Here is a 23,571-nt window from a genome sequence, read left to right as displayed (position 1 = left end):
ATTCTGTGGGACTCCGATGAGGCTCCTACCACTGTCAGAAGGGCACGCTGCCTCACTGATGATCCTTTGCTTCTTTCTTAGTCTCAGGCCTTTGGAGACCCTTTCTAGTCCTTTAAAGGAAAAAAAGATGCCCCATATAAGCAGAGTGAGTGTACAATTACTGCAGGCTCGGGAGCCAATTCTATTTGTCCAGATGCACTTATTGATTGGATCAGAAATACAAGATTATAAATATAAAAAAAAAGAATCAGAAAGGGTGATGCATCCCCTCCATATCACCCTCATAAGCCCCAATACTTTTTCAACCATGCAAAAAAAAAATGGAGAGTTTTGACCAAACACTATTACACTATTATCATCATGGGGCTGTTATAGTCCCAGATTTCGTTTTGGGGGGGGGGGGAGGCTACACACAGAGAGGACAGCCTTGCAGAACCACTATGGTCTATTTAAACAGTGGATTATGCCCTTCACTTTCACAACAACCCTACTGTTCTCCAAAGGTTAACGAACTCAGGATCAAACAGTTAAATTCAGCTAGTTGGTAGGGGGTCTAACCTGCTGTTAAACATCCTGACCACATGGCTCAATAATAGAGCCAGCCCAGACTGAAGCACCTGGACCAGTCCCATGTATCTCTAAGTTTGAAAAGGAGCCAATCTGAAGAGCAGATAGAATTGATGAGGTACATATTAGAATTCATATGAACCTGAATGAGCTAGAAGGCTCATTGTAATGTAAAATCCACAGCCGTTCCTTGATTTGTGGAGTATTACTACTATTTCATCTTGCCAAGATCCCGTAGTCTCTTACTACTGGAGTCCCTGAGAAGCTATCAAAAACACACTCAAGACAAGAGGGGAGAATTCAGAGGGTTTTGACAAAGAAGTCCTCGGGTGCATGCCGTGCCTTGAAACCTCCAGCAATTTGGAATATAGACCACCACAGGAGATTCTTTCTCTCTTGCATAATTTAGGAAAACACCAACACAGACACAGAGATCAAGTCACCCAGGTAACTAGCCTCCCTAGAGCTAGACTGCTCTGCCCACAGATCTCACATGACTCTCTGGCTCTCCCTCCCTCACAGTTCTAGAGGATGTGTAAATATGGGTGAGAAAGGTTGGTGCCCTTCTTGGGTCCACTGGAAATAGCTACTACATTTCTAGCCCATAGAGCGACTCCCCACACTTCTGGATTTAGGTAAAGCATCCCTGGATTGCATTGTCAGCAACTGTCCCACCACTATCCCCCAACAAACTGTATCCATCAGTCACCAGAAGAAAAAGATAAATTCAATAATGGCTTACACTTTCTTTTACCAGAAGGGCTGCCTGATCCTTTACGAGTCCCATCCATCAACTTAATACTATACCATATTTAAAGTTGTCCAGTCTCTTCAACTATCCATCATTGCACGGCTATAGAAGGTTCTCCAGCTGCGTTTTTCCCTGCTTAGCATCCATCAGAAATTAAGTGGTTGTAGGGTCAGAGTAAAACATATGCAGTGAGAAGTCTGGTATCTACTAGGATAGTTGGGTATCAACGACATTTCTTCAGCATTACTAAAGGGATAATCATTTTTCCTGGTTGTGGGGTGGTGGTCCACACCTCCTTTAAATTGTTTTTGTTTCTGCATATTTTAGTGGATATCAGTGGTGACAAGGATGTGCATGGGAGAAAAGTGAGGAAAAAGGAATATCCAGAGAGTACTCAAATGTCTTCCATTATGCCTGTGATCCAAATGTTGATGCTCTTGTTTCCAGTTATGGGTGCCCTTTGCTACTATCAGTGTTTGTGTATTATTTAAAATGCTGTGACTTTAAAAAATAAATACAGACCAAAAAATTTACAAAAAAGATTTGGTTTATCTCAGCCCCATAATTGATCAGAGGTCTTTGACATGGGATTCACAGCCTATCTAAAAGGGGTTGTGAACTTGGATGGTGAAAAAAAATTATATCTTAATTGTTATATAATTGGTTTCCTTTGTAATTCAACATATTTTATTTCATGAATTTAAAAACATCATTCTGAGAAGGGATTCATAGGCCTAAAGAGCCTGCCAAAGGGACCCAAGAAAAAAACAAAAACAAACAAACAAAAAATGTTAAGAACCCTTATCTAAGCAGACATGAAATGAATCTGGAATTAGTATACAGACCATATCCTTATAGACATACTCTAGCAGAAATGAATACAGCATTGTGCCTGCCACAAAATGGGTGCTCAAAACACCTTTGTTTATTGATCAATCGCCCAAGAACACATTAGAATCAGTGACCAATTGCACAGCTTCAAGTCCTAAAGAAGCATGATCGGGAGAGGTATGGTGTGCAGAACCAGTGAAGCCATCTTAAGAGGGATATTGTGAGCAGACCACTGCCATGAAAGAACAACATCTTCAATAAAGAAGTTGAATGAAACAAATGATCCTCTCACTAATACCTACTGCTCCTCATAATCATGTGCCCTTCTGGACTTTATACAGACTTCTCCACTATAGATTGTTATTTACAAATTTATTCTACCTCTTCCTTTCAACCCCATGGCTATTTATGCTCTTGAATTACAATTTTGACCAAACCTCTTACCCCCAGAATGTTCTTTTCCTTGGGCCTAGTTAAATGATGCTCCATTCCCGTGCCCACACTCTCACTTATGGACAGGAGTCAGCACATCCCTTCCTAAATGCATTTTCAGTAATATTTAATAAAATTCAGCTGCCCAGAATAAATGTGTTTTCAGTAATATTTAAGAAAAAGCAGCTGTCCAGAATTCTCCAAGTCTTCTAGATAGTTATGTCTTTCCTCAATAATATATGTGTGAAATGTTAATATATATGGAGAGAGAAAGACAGAGACAGTCTGAATTTATTAAATGAATAGATGTGGACTAAAAAATGTCATGACAATAACTTCAGGTTGTACGTATGGAATTTTGTGCCTCTAGTTCAATTATATGTTGGGTTAGGTAAATTCTAAATTGTGATCAAACAATTGATAGGTATGTAAAACTTTAACTATCCTATAGAAGTCTTACTTCTAGTCTTTATCCAATGGGATGAAAAAAAATTCCTTGAAATATTTTTTCTCCAAAATGAGAAGATACTGGAATTAAGGATGATTCACAAAAATCAAATAGAGTATAATGTATTTGCAATTTTTTTCACTGGAACAGCAATTGTTTAGGTTTGTGGTTTTTTTAGGGAACATTAATATATAGTATATTCTTACCTTCTCTTTCAAGCTCTCCTGAGCACTAGACAGAACACTCACAAAGCCCTCTAGAGAATGTAGAAAGTCCTTTCGAATGTCAGATGCTTTTTGGAGACCCTCTAGCTCACCCCAGCCACTGTTCATTGCCTTGATGGATGGAATGAAGATTTCTGACAACAAACGTTCCACACTTTTTAGAAGGCCCCCATTGGTAGCATCTAACATATTGAAACAAACTTCCTGAGGGAAAAAATAGTTCTTTTAGACTAAAATATCATCTAGCCTTTAAACATAAAACAATATTTTTAAATCATTTAAATGATTTTTTTTCTGAAAGCATATTACATTTAAAGTCTAGATCATTAACTTATGGTGGCAAGGGAATAATCTTAGTTTCTCAAAGACAATATGTTAATGGAATTTTAAAAATCCAATAGGTTAAAGAAAACTGGTACTTTGAATATGGACCCATTTACTGAATGTTTGTTAGCCCAGGAATGATACATGAGTTCAGAGACTGTCATCTCTGGAAAGTTCAACAAAAAATACTGAACTGTTTCAGCCATGGAAATCAATAATCATTATCATAGGACCATTATTAATTTAGAACTGTAAAGGGCAGTTAAATGTCATTGAATTCAACCCTTTCATTTTATAGGAAACTAAGATCAATGCAATGAAACGATGTGCTCAAGGTCACACATAATAAGTGGTAACACCTTCCTAAAGACCACTTAAGTCTACAAAGTCTAAAAAGAAGCTGTTATAATCTTATACATACTCTACTAAGGCACAGAGATTTTGTGAAAGTAATAACTATACTAACAAAATAATGTCTTTCAAAGTCACCTCCAATTCTGAAATGCTGGAGACCTTCCTTATTTTCTCAGGACACTGGTGGCTACCAATTTAATGTGTGAGATTTCTATCACTTCTTTCACTTTCAGTTATATAATTGACCCTAAACATATTTCATTGCAGTTATGATAGATGATGAAAAAAATTATGCCTAACACAAAAGCATTAATAAGCATGAACATCTATCTTGCTGTTTTAGGTACAAAACATGCTAATCTATAATTTTTGATTTCTATATAATTTTGATCCCACTAATTCCTCCCCCATAATCCATTTACTTCTTGAAAAATTGCTCATTTCATTTTTGCCAAGACATCTCAATTATAAAACATCTTTTAAATGGCTTTAAAATATTATCTAAATAATAAACTCAAAGTAAATAATGGATTTTGATGCTATACCTCATGGATGTTCTCCGGAGTTATGGCTTTGGAAGTGGCAGATCTAATGAAGAATATACATAAGCCAGTGAGAGCAACATCTTTACCTTCAGTCACAAATACTTTAGGTTTCTTAGCCCTTCCAGCAAGATTTGCCCCTCCTGGAGTGCCAACTTGTCCTAGAAATATAAAAATTGAATTCAACAGAAATAGTTAATTTGTCTTCATACAGTTTTGACACGTATATATGTTTGAAAGTTCTTAGAATAAAAGTTCATCTTTTTTATGTCATGGGCCCTTAGAGACCTCTCAGCAAAATTTTTAAAAGAATAATAAAGAAGAGACTTCCAATAAAATTTGTAACAAAGTAAGTCAGCATATTGAAATGTAGCTACTTTTTAAAAATTAAGAGTTAGTAATTTTGTTAATGTTAAATAAAAATATATTAAAAATATGGGCAAGTTCAAGTTAACATTTTTAAAGATGTGTCAATATACAACTGCTTCTTAACTTGAATAAGAACATTAAACTGTGGTTTAGTCTTTGACAAGGCAATAGACATGTCATGTTGGATACCAATCAACTTTCAATGATAATAAGGGATGAAAATATCTGTGAGTTCTATTGGTGATAGTCAGGTTCTGTAATACTACTATGGTTTATTGCCTTCATTCATACTTTATAAAGAAATTCAAAAGTTTACTTAGAGGTCAGTAAAATATAAGATAAAAATTTATTTTCCATCCAAGTCAACAGACTCCTAAAGATTCAAAAAGAAGTCCAAGAACCTTTGGTTAACAACTTTGATCCTAAAAGGAGTTTAATGTTAGAGAATATGATAACATATATTATGGGGCAGCATCCTTTGTAGGAGATCCTGTGCAGGTTAAGTTCACTGCCTCCATTCCCAAGTTTATTGATCTGAAACCTAATTATGGGTTCTTGGGGACAAAGATTCACACTGTGAATTGGGCAGGGACTTAGACCCCATATAATTTGGGTGTGCTCTGCTTTTACCAGAAATCACTAAGCAAGAGTTGAAAAGAAAATCTAAAAGAGGTTACATTAAATTGCAACTCTGCTTAATAATAAAGTGTGTTTATTAGAATCCTTCCTCAGGCTCTAAATAACTAGTACACCAGATAAGGGAAATTTCTTCCTAGGAACTTAAGCTTACAAAGCACCTAGAAAGTATTTGTCATTAATTGATAATATCATGAATATGGTGATGCTAAAGTATCTTTAATTGTAATACTTTAATTCCTATGTCTTTCGGAACATATTTTTATCCTCCATTAAAATTAAACTTTGTTTTTCATTGTAGCAAAGAAGTAAGCCTGAATTATCAAAGACCATGCCAACTAAAGGGGAGTTTTGATAGGTCCTGCCAAGCTGAAAAGGCTTCTAGGATGGGCCCTGTGATAGATCTCACACAGAGAAGGAAGAAACAGAAGACTAGATTCAGAGGGTAGAAGATAATGATCATGTCCATCACACTGTATCTGTCATACAAGGATTGGACTTCATTTTCTTTACTCCAAAAATCTTTAAGTCTATGAGTTTCCCCTAGTAAGAACCCCAAATATCCTTCTTTTCAGTTTCCAGAACATTCAGATAAAGCTTAAGGAAAAAAAAAAAGCAAATATTCTGACCAGAGAATTTGATGCCAATTAAATTTGCCTCAAGTGATAGAAAATTATTGAGCAAATAAGTATAAAATCAGATTGAGGGAAGGTGAGGAAACATTTTTCCCAAAAACATATGGATAAGAAGGAAACAGAAAAATGTAGAAAAGCCTTTTCAAATGTAACATTTATTTGTAAGAAAATGGTTCCCTCACAGGTGAAAAGGGAACTGTTGAGCACAGAGTTGCAAAAAATGAAATATTTTTCTTTCTAAAATCCTCATAGTTGAAGATCTAATGAATTAATTAATAACAGATTAAATATTTAACTAAGGAGGAGTTTGAATAGGAATAACATGTCATGGATAAATAGGAAGAGGGTGGGGAATGGCAAAAGCAGGCAGCCCAAGTATTCCCTTGACAGCTGATAAAATATGATGCTTTGCTATTCTAGACTTGAGGTATAGTGGAATAAGAGACTCTACTCTGGAGACATAAATACCAAAGTTTCAGATTCACTTCTGACATCCCTGGTTTTCACAAATTCTGATATTAGAGATCCTGGCATCCTGACAATATCAGGAGAAACTGAGGAAAGCAAAAAGCCTCTAATGTACATGAGTTGATGAGGGGAACACCTTGTGCCAATTTTATGAGAAGAAGGGGATATCCAGGATACTCAGGCACAAATTGGAGTGGAATGGATTGAGATAATGAGATCATTGGAGTATTTGAGTATCACAAACTTATCACAAATTGGCAAATCTTTAATCTCTTAATAATTAACTTAATCTTAAAACTATAGGCAATTAGGGTGTCCTCTTTCCACTTCTTTACTCCAATGTTCAATAAATTTGCATTTCTCTACTCTTAAGGATTATGGCCAATTGAATTACCCTGAGGTAACACAGATAGCTGTGCTAGAAAGTATGACATTATATTTCATTATATTTATCAGAGTTATTGTTTCTTTTAAGATCTGTTAGGGGGCTCAGTGGATTGAGACCAGGTCCAAAAACTGGAGGTCCTGGGTTCAAATTTGACCTCAGATATTTCCTATCTATGTGACCCTGGGCGAGTCACTTAATCCTCATTGCCTAGCCCTTACTGCCCTTCTGTCTAGGAACCAATATACAGCATTGGTTCTAAAACAGAAGGTAAAGGTTTAAAAAAAAAAAAGGTCTGCAGGATCTTAAGGATACTACTTTGAAAATCTTTTAAAGGCAGATAATGAAGCATTTTTTTAAATTGACTTGTGATTTCATTTGTAAAGGTAATTCTCAATGGGAATAAACCTTCCTTCTAATGCAGATCAGCAGCTTTAATATCTAGTCTTAGGACATGGCCCTGGACATTGAGAAGTAATGTGACATGTGCTATATCAGTGGTATCAGTGGTGATACTAAAACCTAGACCTTGATGATTTTGAACCTGGTCTTCTATTCGTCATCAAAGTCCAGATCAACAACACATAAAGTCTTCCTGACATCCAGTAAAAATGTGAATTTGCATGATTAGAGGCCCTTGAGTCTTCATTCTGTCAGGAACCTTTTTATATATGTAAATTTCACCATGAACACATATGCCTTTGTGGGATTTTATCACTGTTATTTTACTTAGATCTTAAGATGACTGCATGAGACCTTTTTCCCCCCTTTTTTCTTTATATTACCAATACAGTAATTTGTTTTGCTTGACTAAGCTTATTCATTGAAAGAATATTGATTTGTCTTTTTTCCCACTAGAGGGGTGTGGGAAGGAAATAAAATTAATTTTTGTTCATTAAAAATATTAATTTAATTTTTAAAAGACTGAAGTTACCTATGAGGTCTGAACAAGATTACCCTCTAAAATATCCACGACAATAATTTAGACAAATTCAAAGTAGTTTTAGATTTGGTTTAAACAAAACTAAAACTGGTTTATCTTCCTCCAGTTTTTAGAGAATTTTTAAAAATTCCCAGTTTTCAATGATGCAAGAAATAACATGGAACAAAAATAGCAAGTAGTGAATACAGTTTCCCATAAAGTTCTTTAGGCCATTTCTTAAAACTCTACAAATTTCAATTTGCATCCTGTTCTTCCTGTAGGATGTTTTGAAGAATGAGAGCCAGGACCAGGAGAGGAGCCAAAAGATGCTGAACATAGCCAAACAATAATGCTGCATAGACAGTGGCAGTACATGGAAGATGAATTAAAAAAACACACAGAATGGTCCTTTAAAAATAGTGTCAGGAATTTTTAATCTCAGAATCATCCATTTTTAATGCTCAGAAAACTATGCTTATCTTAAAATATGAGCTATAAAGTATGCTTCACCAAAGTCCCCCTCTGTTTCTCATCATGGTGGGAGAAGTAAACTTGCATTCACAAAGGCTATCCCAGGGGAGCAGTCCCTGCAAGGTCTTAATAAGCAGAAAAGGTTTTGAGTGTGGGACTACATCCCAAGGACCAGCCTGAACAAATTTTGGGGGCTTAGAGGATCACCAGTTTGGCCAAAGTATAATGAATAGTATATAATGGACAGAAGATAATGAATGGGCAAAAAACGGGTAAGCACACTAATTCTTGAATACCATCCATCAGTTTCAAAGAGTTTGTGACCAGATGATGAAGAGAACCCACACCAAAATAATCACTGGATAATACAACAGCTGAGCTGATAAGAACACAAAAGCAATGGACCTAGCTACCATACCTGTGGGAGTTCTTGCCTGGAAAATTTATAAATCAAAACTTTTATCTTGTTTGGAGTTCTCTAAAAATGTGATGAATCTTCTTAGCATAATAATGATATTAAACCAATAAGCCTGGGTAAATGCCAGTCATTTCTAGTTTGCACGGATGATTCCCTTAGTTTTCAGATAATAAAGCATAATCACATATCATAAGCCAAAAGCAATAACTAATTTCTTTTTTTGCAAAAAGGTTCATAAAGAGTAATAAAAATCCATGGATGTGCATGGCATTTCCAATGCAATCACAATATGCACATTTGTGTGCACAGTACAGCCTTTACAAGAGTACATTTTGCTTAAAAATAGAATCAGATATATGCTAGTGGCAGACCTTGAATCCAAATAAAGAAGTGTGTTTTTATATGAAAATGATTGAATTTGTCATGACTAAATTATATCAAAAACTCAAAGAAATTGTAATGTGATATTCAAACAGAGAAAATGAGAGTTTTGAATGTCTTCAAAGTAATTAACGGCATATTATAGAGTTTAAAGAAGTAACTTGAACTTCAGATGGAGTGCCTGGGAATGGGCAAAAATAAACACACTAAATTCTGAAATCATACGTGATGAGAATATCCCAACTTTTAAGAGAGATCAATTTTTATAACTATAAGGCCTCATCCTGTCCATAACACTGTCACAGGCAAATAATTTAAAGAAAAAATATACAAAATGCGAAAGGTTATCCATTTTATTTGACTTTGTGTCAAAGGATCATGAATTTAGAGCTAAGAAAGGACAGTCCTACCTCTTCATTTTGTAGATGAGGTACTGAGGTTGAGAGAGTTAAGTGGTTTAGTTTAAGGTCACATTCAGAGGAGTAAATTAGTGAGACTCCAGCTCACCCTATACCAAAACTGGACAGAAGTCTTTCTTTGTCTCTTGAAGCAGAAATTTGATCTACCAATATTTCTATGTGTCATAGAATCTGATATTGACTCTAAGATAAATGGCATAGTTTTTTCTTTCCATAATGCCCCTCTGTTTCACACTGAACTTTTTTTTAATAAACCTGAAAACATTTCTGAGATATATAACAATAAAAATGTCTACCTGTTTCTGCTGTTTCCACATCTTGATAGTAAAACATGAGATGACGGAAACCTCCAACAGTAAAAAACTGATCGATTCGTTCAATCTGGGGTAAAATAAATAAATAAATAAGCCAAGTTGATAAATTTGTTTTGTGTTAGAATCAACCTCATACAACTCAGTTTACATACTCAGAGTTATAGCTTGTAATCATCAGATGACAAAGTAGAAGGGAGCTTAAGAGAAAATCTAGTATATCCTTTCTGCCTGCAGGCATGACCACATCAAACCATCATTTACAGCTGAAAATATATTCTGTTTTTATCCAAATTGTGAAAGGAGAAACATCTCATTATCCTGCCTATCTGCTTCAAAGAAGCAGATTCATTTTAGGGAAGGAGCATCTGTGATAAGTCCATCTTTAGATAGGTCCTTCCCTGTGTTTATTGACTTTTTAAAATTTGAATTTTATTTCAATACCATTTTGTTTTTGTTCTATGTAGAACTAAATTGTAAGACCTTTTTAGGAATAGAGATAAAATCTCCTAAAGAACAGCCTAATACATGGCAGGCAGGTGATTAATATTAAATAGTAAGAACAGATTGTTTTTTAAAACATCTTCAATGGTGAAAGACTTAGCTACTCTCAGCAATGCAGTGATCTGGGACAATTCTGAAGGACTTATGAAGAGGAACGCTATCCACCTCCAGAGAAAGAACTGGAGGAGTCAGATGCAGATCAAAGCATACTGCCTTTCACATCGGTGTATTTTCGTTTTATTTTTAGGTTTTGGTTTTGTCTGAGAGTGCCCTTACAACAATGACCAATATGAAAATGTACCTTGCACAGTAATGCATGTATGGCCCAGATAAAATTGCTGACTATCTCTGAGTGAGGAAGGGAATCAAGGGAGGGAGACAGTTTGTATCTCATAATTTTGGAAAATGTATGTACAAAATTACTATTATGTGTAATTGGGAAAATGCAATATCTATGAATTAAAAAAAATAAAATAAAAATAAAAACCTGTCATCTGAATAAATGGTACTGGAATAATTTTATGATTCTTCCAAAAGCCACATGGAACTGTTTTGTTAGCTTGAGCCAGAGGTTTCTCAGGTTAAATTTATTTGATTATCAAAAACCCATAGGAAATAAAGTACTTTGGACACATAAGTCAAGGATCACCTGGGAGAAAGATGATGCATGAAAGAAAAGCATTTGTGATATTCTCTGCCCTATTTTTTCTCTCTGGACTTAGCTTGTAGACCTGAACAATAAGGTCCTTCCCTTTAATATCCTGAATCTGATATTCTTTGATCCTGCCTTTGGCTTAGCAGCCTTACTCCATTTCCTGTGTTCCTGTTTTTATTGACATCTAGCTCAAACCTCCTTTGTTCCTGATCTCACTGTTTGCTGTACTTGCTTTATCCCAGATCCTGACTTCATGTTTCTTGCCCATCTAATAATTCAATGGCTCCTTGGGCTTTTCATTTAATAACTTAGTGATCCTCAATTGAAAACCTACTACCACTAATGCTAACATAATGACTCATCTAAAAGAGATCGCCCAACCCTTGCCAGCATCACTGAGACCACACCTTGGTCCCTGCCTCTGGACTGGGCTTTCCTACTAGGAGTAATTGTGGCCTGGATAAGGTCAGAGCAAGACCACAGCGTTCAACAATTTTTATATTTAAGTTGTTTAATGTATAACCCAATGGAATTGCTCCTCAGCTCTAGGAGGGGGAAGGGAAGAGGGAAGGGAAAGAACATGAACCATGTAACCATGGAAAAATAGTCTAAATAAATTAATATATTGAAGTTGTTTATTTGCCACATCATATAGGTTGTGTTTAATTATGCTTGTATACACTGAGAGGAGTACGCATCTCTGAAGAGCCCACTTTTGAAGAGGCAACTTTAAAAGAGTAATAGATACCATCCCAAAGCCATTCAGAGAAATCTCAAATACTTATACCTACAGCAGGTATAGGGATCTTGTGCCCTTCATGTATCCCCAGAACCAGTGGAAGAGTCATACAACTCAGTTGGGAGTAGAAGGATCCATATGTTTCCATTTCAGCGTGATCAAAACAGATTCCCAACATTCCCATAGAGTCTTTGCAGCCCTAAAATTACTCTCAAGGCACTGAGAAGTCCTGCATTATGGCAGCATCACTACAGATGGAACTTTCCATTTTAACCCAGGCCATCTTGGACACAAGATTCTTCTAATACATTCAGATTTGAGCAAGGCACAGACAGACTCCACTCTGGAGCCTGTATTCCCTCTTTCCTCCATCAGCATTTGATAACATGTACCATACCTGATTCCCCTCCAGAATGGCATCTTCCACCTCTGCCTTTTCCAAGTCCACACAGCAGGCTAAAATGTCAAAAAGATAGTCATGCCTGCTATCAAGATGAGCCCTTTTAGCATCTTTCTCTTCCTTAAGCTTTTGCTGAAAGATGGAAAAAAAAAAGTCATATGGAAACTGTTTATTCACCCCAAATAAGTTCATTTTATAATGACATGATTTTATTACTGCTTTTAAAATGTGTAGTATTCAAATAACATCTAAGGGTTAGACAGGTCAATCATCTCATTTTATGTATTAACCTGACTTTAGTATTCCTTTGCACATTTCACATCGCTGAAACTGGCAGCTTCAAATTATGTGATCTTGAATGGACTTTAGAACAGCTTTACTTAAATCAAGCTTATTCCCCAGATAGAATGATTAAAATAAAATAAATCAAAGCCTGAGGGACACGTTTATAAGGATGTACTTGGATTTCAATTCTAATTGGGACAAGGGAAGGAGAAAAAGGTAGCCCCTCTGAACACACATGATTGATAGTTCCATATTATTTGCATATATAATAATTGCTCACATTTATATAACTCTTTAAGGCTTACAAAATGCCTTTTCCATAGTAATCTAATAAAGTAGATAGTACAATATAATTTTTTCCACTTTGTTGATGAAGAAACTAGAATTGCTAGAGGTAAAGCAACTTGCCAGTGATCAACACACTAAGAATGAGTGGAGACATTTTAACCCCCGTCTCCTGCTCAGGGAGACTCCAGTACTCTTTTTTTTCCCACCAAGGTTGTTGACTTTATTGGGTTTTTTAATTCTTTACAATGGCAATGAATGCTCTTCTGCCAAAGCTATCCTAATGGCATTAGAGACCAGAAAGCGGGGGCTTAAATGGTGGGGAAGCTAACTCCAAAGATTCACCACCACAGAACTTTATAGAACAGAGGCTGGAATCAAAAGGAAGGTGGAGGGAAAAGTGTCCCCATTGGAGACAGCAGCAAAAATCTTTCCTTTTGTTGGGAGGTGGGGAAAGAGGGACAGGATTTCCCAGGAGGAGATGCTAAATGACTGGACCCATTTTGGAAACAAAGGGGAGCCAGCCCCCAGGCACAGAGCTCACAAAAAAGCATGGTACCATTCTGGAAGGCAGCCCAAGCAATCCTGAGACTGCATGTTGGCCCCACAGGTGTCTTTGAGCTATTCCCAAAAGAGGTCTTCATCTTTTTTCAGCACCAGGAACTGGCCCAGGACCATCTTTGCCTCAAGTTTCTTGCCCAGCACCTCGATGCCTGCCAGGCACCCCACAGGCTTGTCTCCCAGGGGCTCAGCCATAAAGTCTAAGTGCTTCTGGGAGGTCGTCATCTCTTTTCACTAGGCTTGATAGAAATTAACTGAGCCTGGAAAAATAGCTTCTGGGTCTACCCAACCTCAGGCCAGAGGTGTTAGAAGAGTCTTAGAACTGGGATAAAACACGGGTAGCCCATGCTGGGGCTACAGTTAGTGAACTGCCAACATCGCACCTTTGCTGATTTCCTGCTTCCCTTTCTGCACACTAGGCAGAATCCCAGGCAGACATAGAGTTCCTGCAATTTTGTGTGAAGATATAGAGGACCTGTTCGTAGATGAGGTCAACATGTAGGAATTTACTGGAGCTCTAACAATCCTGAAGTACTATCTCTGTGGGAGATATTCTCAAAGCAAAACAGAAGCTACAGGAATTATATAAAATCTTAATAACAGAAATACACTAAAGCTTCATGTTGGCACTTTATTTGGGGCACATGCCAAGACAATCTGCCTCATAGATGAATCTACCCTTTTATAAGATCTTCTGCAAACATCATAGGGTTCAAAATGATCCCACTTTAAAATATATTACATCCTACATTAGCTACCATTATAGTGGGGACATGGGCTAATTAAAATTTAGCCAGCTTTCCTTTTCTTTTACTATTTTTAAAATATTATCTTAGGTTCTAAATTCTCTACCTCCTTCCACCCTCTCTCACCCACTGAGAAGACAAGAAATATGATACCCATTATATGTATGAAGCCATGCAAAACATATTTTGACATTAGCCATGTTGTGAAAAAGTATAAACAAAATAAAGAAAGAAGAAACATATATTTTGATCTATATTCAGAGTTCATCAGTTCCCTATCTGGAGGTGGATGGCATTTTTTTAATCATGAGTCTTTTGGAATTTTCATGGATCGCTGAATTCATCAGTTTTAGCAAGCTTTCAAAAATATCTTGCCAAGTTTTCATTCATTCACTCTCTTGAAAGCAGAGACCTGGTAGCAGCACTAGTCAGAAAGTCTGTCTCCCTGATCCTTTAATGTCTAAAGGCCTGAATGCGGCCCTAAGCCTTGGACTCCTGGACCAAGGAGTGGTAATAAACTGTCAAGAAGAGAGAAAGTAGGAGTAATTGCTTTTTCATAATAAGAGACTGACCTACAGACAGATCCTTCCAAAACACTGACTTTTAACAGCCATCCCTTGCGCCAGAGTTGTCAATGCTTGTTACAAATGTTTTGTGTAAAGTGACCATACATGCAAATACAAAAATGCATAAATATAATCTCTCTCCATCTCTCTATACATAGATCCTTTAGCCATACTTGGTAATAATGGTGGCTGACATGGAGAGTGCTCTGTTTTACACAGAGTTTATACAATCAATTCCAAAGGAGGTGGCAGAAGAATCTCTATGGTGCTCTGTCAACATCTGTCAACAGGATCTGGAGAGAAATAGCTGTCAATCAGCCCAAGACTCTATCCACATTGTTATCACTCCTCCAGGTCTTTTTTTAATCTATCAAAAAGTGTGAAATAAATTAATTCAATAAACATTTCTTAATCATCTACCACGTTCCAGGCACTGGGGATACAAAAAGAGGCAGATAATCTGTGCCCTCGAGGAGCTTACTATCTAATAGAAGAGCTTACAGTCTTATAGCTGAGCCCCATTTTGCTCTCTTTCTTTCTTTCCCAAGATGCTACCTGTGCAAATGGTCATTATTTTAATAATTAGCAGTTAAAATGGATTTAATAAAAATGACAGTCCCCCTTCTCAGAACTAGCCGCACTCTCAGAATGAAAAAACTATTTGGATTAGAATCCACAATTCCCCTAAATGCAAATAGGATATCTGATCATATCCCAGCTACTAGATGCACCAGTGAAACAGGAAAACAGCCTACATTTACAATATCTACAGTGGCTTTAAGTCCAGAAGGTCTCCTTTACTCTGACTGGGGCTTTCTTCCCTTATTCTCCTAAATTGAAGTATCTTTTCACTCTGACTGTGATGTGATTGGTTCAGGTTACTTGCCTCTTCAACTCAAACATTTATCTTTCTGTTAGGCTCCATTTTCATTGATGTTTAAAAGTTCCTAAGGTCAGAATGTATTGGAACCCAGCACAAGGAGGCAGAAAAACAAATAAAACCTACAGTCATTTCTCATCTCTCTTCACATTCACCCTCAAAATTTAGTACAAGTACAATAATATCATTCTCCATCTATATCCAGGCCTTTCCGACCTCCATTACTCTGCATCTTGAGAGATAAGGTGAGCAAATACAACTATATGAAAAAAAAATCATTGGCAGGTACTGCTACTAGATTTGTACAAGTTGTCCTCACAAAGACCCTATAAAGTCATCCAATCAAATATTATTCCCACTTTATACATGAAGAAACTAAGATTGAGAAGTATTACAAAATGATTAATAGTAGATCTAATATTCTAATCCATAATCACAAATACTAAATTAACATTTTTCTACTTCATCGTGCCTACCTTTCATCCTGGGTGCAAAATATTTTGAAATTGTTTTACAATCAATCCATAGACAAAAAGAAGTAAAATCTGACAATTTTATTGAAAATCATATCATGAAATGAATATTGAACTTGCTATCACAGAAATCTCAGAATTAGAACTTTAGTGGTCTAGACCAGCCCAAAGCCAAAAGGAATCCATATAATAGCATACTTGATGAGAGTCATTTAATCTTTGTCTGAAAATCTCCAGTCAGGGAAACTCAGTGATTCCCAAGGCATCCATTCTATTTTTGGACAGCTCTAAATGTTTGGATTTTTTTTTTCCTGAATCATATGGCCTAAATTCAAATCTCAGCTCTGGTACCTGTGGACTTGATAAACTGGGGCAAATCATGTCAGCTCTGCCTCACAGTTGCCTAATCTTTAAGTAGGACTGGGCCATTGATATCTAAGGTTATTTCCATTTACAAAGCTTTGATCTATGATTCTCCGTAATTTACTGTTACCCCTTTTGGATAGATTTTATACTACCTTAGGTATTGCTGCAAGGGTTGAGACAGCATGAAAGCCATGGAGTTGAATGAATATTCTCTAGTTTAGAGAGAAAGGAAAAAAGGCAAATAAGAAATTGTTAAACTAGGGGACAATAAACCAAGATCAAGAATCAAGTAGCTGAGTTGAAGAACCAAAGGGTTAGAAGAAGACAGTGAAAGCAGGATCAAAAATAATGATTACAGTGAATTCAGAAATGGAGCTCAGTATAGGTGGAGTAAATGCTTCAGGCTAAAAAAGTTCAATGACAGAAAAGGAGAAAATGTATGGCTAACTTTGATCTAAGAACAATTACAGCAAAAGAAATCCGAAAAGAGAAATATTACTAGGATTATCATTAAATTATTCACAGAGGAGATCACAGAAGATGGATAAGATGTACATAGATAAAGATTGTTATTAAAGGAAATTCTAAGAGGGAAATGGGTAAAATCCTAGGGTTGTGAGTTGTATATTAAAGAGTCTGAACTGCTTGGAGATGGGACTGTGTATTGTGAAGTAATGAGAAATAAAATCTATCCAAAATTATGAATAGCAAGGAAAATTACTCAGAGGCATTTGAAATTAATGCAATAGGAAAAGAGGAGCTTTTATAGGTTTAAGAGCAAAAGAGTAACATGCTGAATGAAACTGGTGTTTTAAAACTAATGTTCTTCAGTAGTGCCAAACTTAAATAGAAATGGGGGCCACAGATACATATACAAGTATCCCTGCAGGCCACATATTGACTTAGTTTTAAAATGTTATAGTATCTGTGTTTGATTGTATTTTATTTATTGTATTAAATATTTCCCATTACATTTTAATCTGCTTTAGATCCCCTGGAGAGAGTAGTTTATTTGATACCTTTGATCTACTTCTTGCTACGTTAAACTTTCTTAAATATTGCTAAAACATTAGAAATCAGTGCTGTATTAAGAAGTCTTCCTCCTAAGTAAAGAAGAGAAAGAGAATAATCTTGTCTAATATCTCTCATGTGGTTTCCAAGAACTTGTTAAATAATCTGTCCACACTGGTGTCACTATTTGAGGGGAGAAAAGAGCCAGGAGAATTGAAAACTTGTATGAACCCAAGGAGATATATTGTAAAAGTCAAAGAGAAATAGAGAACCAGGTAGAAGTAAAGTAACTATAAAATGCTAGTTTAGGAATTTGCATCAAAATATATTCTATTTACAACCTGAAATGATTTAGTAAGTTATGATTTTACTTTAACTTTTCTCTTCCCCTTACCATTGACAAAATGAAAGGAATATTTTTTGGTCTCACCAATATCACCAAAAAAACCTCACAAAAAAAAAAAACAAAAACTTCATGGCTTACAATCTTAGTTTAGCCCTTTAATTGAAAAAAAAAATTCTGAAGTAATGTGAGATACTGTTATGAAAAAAAATCAATAATAGCAAACAAATATTTGGTTATTCAAATAGGTCACAGATGATCCATCATGACCCAGCAAATTTTTACAGAAATTAACCAAAGAAACTATTTCCAGGCAACCAAACAAATAGACAATCACAGAACTAATCCACTAATCCACTGATTCTATGAAATATTATATCTCTCTAGTTAATTAACATAAATTAGCAAGCTTACTCTAAAGACAAAAGTCAATGCCGATGATACAATTAAGTTTTTAAAATATTAATGCCAAAAAAATCCAATCCAATAGCTTTTCACAATTAGGAAAAAGTAACTCCCTCCTACTGATAACATTTCATCACTAAGGGAATGTGTGTGGTCCTGGGCAAGACACTTAATGACACAACTTCTTCCTGACTCAGTTTCACCTATTGAAAATGGGAGTAAAAATAACACCTATATCCCAGAATTGTTCCAAAGATCAAGTGATATAGTATTCTTAAAGCAGTTAATAAAGTGCCTGGCACATAATAGGTGCTTAATAAATGTGTGTTTTCTTCCTTCCTACAAGTTCTGCCAGGAACACAACATACTTTAATGTTAGGTCTTGGTATTGAAAGCAGATTTATATTAAGTTCTTATTTCTATAGTTGCTATATTTCCCTCGATTTTTGTACCCTCTTTTATGCTCTTATATTCTATTCATACACTAGGAGTATTAAAGAATCCACAGTTTTGCTGTTCATACATATGTTATATCCTCCCATGATAAAGTGTAAACTTTGTGAGGTCAGGGATCATGGTTTACTGTAACCAGGGAACAAGAATTGTCATCTTGTTTTATTATGGTCATTTGCACTGTAAGCCCAGAGGAAAATGGTGACTTGAAGAAATCCTGTGGTGATGGGAATCCTAAAAACTGCTCCACCCTCTTTAATTAGGAACCCAGTCTCTAAATGTCACTATTTCTTTCTCCTTGCTACATCACAAGTCTCAGGAAAGGTTGCAAGTCTCAGGGAAGAGGCATGGTGATTTGAGCATGGACTAATGAAAAACAATAAATAAGGCAAAAAGACAGTCATCACACCTTCATTCTTGGATGTACTGGATTGTTGTATGTGAATGTTTTTCCTCTTCCTTTCTGTCCATAGAGATTTAAATCATCTCTCTTATAAACAAGCCATTCCAATTAGGAGAGAGGGAACAACCAAAGATTATTTCATCCTGCTCTTGGATCTCAAAGAAAAATTCCTAAACTATATGTCTGACCATGTGATTCACAAACACACACACACACACACACACACACACACATGTGCATAGACTCATTAAATTCTAATGGCTCCCTGCCTATTATCCCCAGAATCAAATATAATCCTCTCTGTTCAGTATTTAAATCCTTTTCTAACGTGTCCTCCTAACCTTTCCAGTCTTCTTACACTTTATATACCCCCTCTCCCAACATACTTTTTGACCAAAGTGTCACTGTCCTTCTTATTATTCTTCCATCAAATCACTCTATCTCCCAACTCTGGGTATTTTCAGTGGCTGTCCTCCTTACCTTAAATGTTCTTCTTCCTCAAATATACTTCTGTCTCCCTGGCTTCCTTTGAGTCCTTCCTTACACAGAAAGTCTTTCCTGATCCCTCTTAATTCTAATATCTACCTTCTGTTGATTTTATCAGATTGATCCTATATATATACACTTTGTTGGAATATAGTTGTTTGCATGTGATCTTTCCCAATAGAATGTGAGCTCTTCAAAGACAGATTGTCTTTGGGCTTCTTTGTATTCCTGGTATTTAACACAGTGCCTGGCACATAGTAGGTGCTTAATAAAAAGCTATTGACTGACTGACAGGTCATAATATGAGTGACCTAGAACTAAAAACCAGAGAAACAGATCTCTAGAAATATATGAGGGGTTCAAGGCTGATCCTGAAGCCTGAGATGTGAATGCTCATCTGAAGCCATTCTGGACTGCCAGCTACCATGAAATTTTAGCATTTAGTGAGATGGATAGGAGACTATTTATCTCTCTATTCTCTTTTTTTTACCCTTTGTTATAGAATTCACCTGAAATGAGTCCCAGACACACAAGTCCTTCCCTCAATGTTCTGCATTATGTTTTGGGAATAAAAACAAATTTAAGATAGTTTTGAAGGAATTGTATAACTGCATATTCTATGAGGAAAGCACTTGATGAAAGTTTTACAATTTTACTATGTTAAATAAACTATGCAGTTTCACAAAGTGGATTCATATGTTAAAACTTAATTACAGGGAGATACTAAACAAGTAGGAATATCATGCATGATCTTAATAACCAAAAGAGTGCTGAACAAAGTTATCCTTGTGATTACATTTATCAAATAATCTTGTGTTATTAGCAAATATGTGGGAGACATTTTTAAAAACTCTTTAAGAATGCATTTTGCTATAACAAATAAAATGATTCTTTAAATTAACAGATAATAAACATAATAGGCTCTTGTATTCCATTATTTCAATTCAATATGCACTCATTAAGCATCTACAAATACAAGATCCTATACTAACTAGGGATATAAAGACATAAAAAATAGTCCCTACCCTCCACAAACTTCTCTTCAGTTGTAAATAAAAAGAAAGAAATGGATAAGTATATAATAATTTGTGAAGGGAAAGATGAGAAACTGGGAAGTCTGTATTCTATCCTTGAGTAAATAGGGAGTCGGTGAAAATGGTTGGGGAGAAGATTGACATAATCAGACATATACTTTAGGAAAATCATTTTGGCAACTCTAAGAAGGATTCAACAGGGAAGAGACTGGATGCATGGAGACTATTTAGAAGGATCTTATATTCTTTATAGCTTTTAGACAATTGTGTGACTGTAGATGTGGTCTATAAAAGATTATTTATGAAAGTCTGCCTATGTCCATATATTTTTATTGAAGATTACTTGTTTGGATGCATAAACCAATCTTGAAAAGATGTCATCATAATAATCATAAAAAGAGCTAGCATTTGCTTAATTTTTGGAAAGGGCTTTACAAAATCACAACCCTAGAAGGTAGGTGATATTTTGCCAATGTATGGATGAAGAAACTAAGGCAAAATAGTAAGATAGTATACCCAATTCATACAGTTAGGAAGTATCTGATGCTGGATTTTAACTCAAGTCTCCCTGACTTCAGGTCCAGCACTCTGTGCTATCTATGTCATTTAGCTATTCTTTAAGCTTTTATAGAGAGGAGAAAGTAGGCATATAGATCATCAGTTAATGGCAATCTCTCAATAACCTTTTTGGTGGAATAATACTGTCTGATATCTTTTCTCAATCCTCCAATACCATCTCTGATTGAACTGTTATAAGCATTAATCAGGCAACACATTCAAAATTATGTCATCTTCATAAAAGAGATGGGGGAGTTCTATTTGCTCAAAAGTATTTATAGTATCTCTTTTTGGAGCAGCAAAGAATTGGAAATTGAGGGGATGGCCATCAAATGTTATAGCAGGTGATTATAATGGAACACTACTGTGCTATAAGAAATGACAAGCAGGATGATTTCAGAAAAAACCTAGACAAAATTAAATTAACTGATGCAAAGCAAAGTGAACAGAACCAGAACACTATAAACAGTAATGGCAATAATATATAATGATTATGAATAGCTTAGTTATTCTTGGGAACATAGTGATCCAAGACAATTCCCAAGGGATCATGAAGAAAACTGCAATCTGCCTCCAGAGAAAGAACTTGGGAATTCTCTGTAGTTCACTTTCTTCATTTTTGGAGAGGTGGCTGTGCTTTTTTGTTGTTCTGTGATTAATATGGAAATATATTTTACACAATTGCACATCTTAAATTTATATGAGATTACTATCTGGGGGACAGAGGGGAAGATGAGGGATAAAGAAAAAAATTAGAATTTATATATTTTCAAAAGAATATTAAATTTTTATTTTTCCATGTAATTAGAGAAAAAATAAAATATGTAAAAAGAAATTATATTCTCTCCAGTATATATTTCTTCAGTGTGTGCTTGGTCTAATTCTGATATTCTAACTTTATGTTCCTAAATACCACATCCATTTCCTCCTCTGGCACATTTAGAGACTGACAGCCTAATATTGAAATGCAGGCAGATCATCTATTTTGTATCTATGTGTCATCTTCATTACAATCACAACTATAAAGGTTCTCAAAATCATTTGGCTTAATTTGTTCTCATGGCAAGCTTTTTGCAACCTCATTTTCTCTTTCACAATGGTTGCTAATATTTGTTTGTTGGTAACTGTTTGCAATCTGTTATGATCCTTCACCATGCTGTGTTGCAAATGAATTTGTATTTTAAACTGGTTCCTTCATTTGGCTTCAAGTCTTTATATCTGACAAGGATAGTTGGTGTATGCTGGCTAAAGTGGTTTCTAAGCTCTTTTGTCCCCCTCACTGTGGTGATTGTTTTGCATGTGAAACTTCAGAAAGAAAAGATGATAATCAGCAGTCAATGTATTTTACTTTATCCATTGACAATTGTTAAGTGTCAATAACTTTCCTAAATAGACTAGGCTAGAACTGTTGCAATTCCATGAAGTGTCAACTTTTTATTTAACCTTTATTCTAGTTTAGGTATTGATTTTTGCCTTTGTTTTAGCCACCTGACTATCCAAATATACACAATCCTCTAATTAGAATTTGATTTCTATATGGGCATCCAGTCTTTTCCTGTCTGTCACAATATAATGAGCTTCATTTTTTGTGATGTTCAGTGCTCATCATATTCAGTATCTTCTTATCTGCATGAAGCTTCTGACTAGACTTCAAGCCTTTGACTCTTCATTTCTTAACACCATACTATCCTTTCTAACATAATTTTTACTATTGTTCTCTTAGTACACCTTCAAAATGAAGTCACCACATCTAAAGGCACATATTAACTTGATCTACACCTTCTTGTAAAGTTCTAAAAAGAATTCCTTTTTACATTATTTTGCAAAATAAGTAAGTATATGAGCAGCATTTATTTCTTTAGTGGTCCTTATTCATGATTATAAAGAGCATCAATAAAGATGTCTAAATGACATGTGAATTTATGTTTCTGGTTACCTTTGGGCTAAGAATAAAATCAACTCTTAACATTTTCTCAATTTGCTTCTCCTAGGAGAGCTCTAGAGTGAAACTTCCATTTGTCTCAAAATCAAGAGTGTCATCTAGGTTGTTGGAAACCCCAAGTTTGCCCCTATCCCTTGGGAAAATACCTTAAGGGGAGTCCCAGACTGACCTTGTTTCAGACTGAATAATAGACCTTAAAGTACTTAATGATCCCAGTTTAGTTGGGACTAAGTAGACATAATCAAATGTTAAGTACCTTTTCATCTTAAAAGTTTCTCCCATTGTATCTGAGACCTCTCCCAGGCAGCCAAGCTCTTGGCTGAACTCTTTCTTTAGTATCCATTGTAAAGCATCACTCTCTCCCTGATAATCCTGTCTTGGACTTCTCATTTCCTGATAGTAATTATAAAGCCAATCAATCATACTTCCCAGACCTTAGTTCCCCAAAAGGTATATAAGATACCTATGTTTTATTGTTCTTTGGGGAAGCATCTAGTAAGGTGATTCTCTCAGAAACACTGTCCCCAGAGCTCCCAGGTTTCAACTCTGTGATATTTAGTGTTTGACTCTGTGTGGTGGCTAATTATT

General features: G+C 35.7%; 1 protein-coding gene and 1 pseudogene across 1 annotated transcript in view; both read right to left on the bottom strand.

Annotated features, from left to right (window-relative positions):
• Positions 1–23,571, bottom strand: part of DNAH5 (dynein axonemal heavy chain 5) — a 439,069-nt gene that overhangs the window by 282,424 nt on the left and 133,074 nt on the right. The window contains exons 2-5 of the mRNA XM_001372730.4: positions 12,184–12,318; positions 9,874–9,958; positions 4,477–4,634; positions 3,236–3,457 (exon numbers count right to left, since the gene is read on the bottom strand). Coding sequence (XP_001372767.4) covers positions 3,236–3,457; positions 4,477–4,634; positions 9,874–9,958; positions 12,184–12,318 — 600 coding nt within the window. The remainder of the gene's footprint in view (positions 1–3,235; positions 3,458–4,476; positions 4,635–9,873; positions 9,959–12,183; positions 12,319–23,571) is intronic.
• LOC100014168 (barrier-to-autointegration factor-like) lies at positions 13,297–13,618 on the bottom strand (annotated as a pseudogene).

The sequence above is a fragment of the Monodelphis domestica genome, chromosome 3, assembly GCF_027887165.1.
Source record: "Monodelphis domestica isolate mMonDom1 chromosome 3, mMonDom1.pri, whole genome shotgun sequence".
In the NCBI taxonomy this organism is placed as follows: domain Eukaryota; kingdom Metazoa; phylum Chordata; class Mammalia; order Didelphimorphia; family Didelphidae; genus Monodelphis; species Monodelphis domestica.
This window is presented reverse-complemented; position numbering and strand designations above follow the sequence as displayed.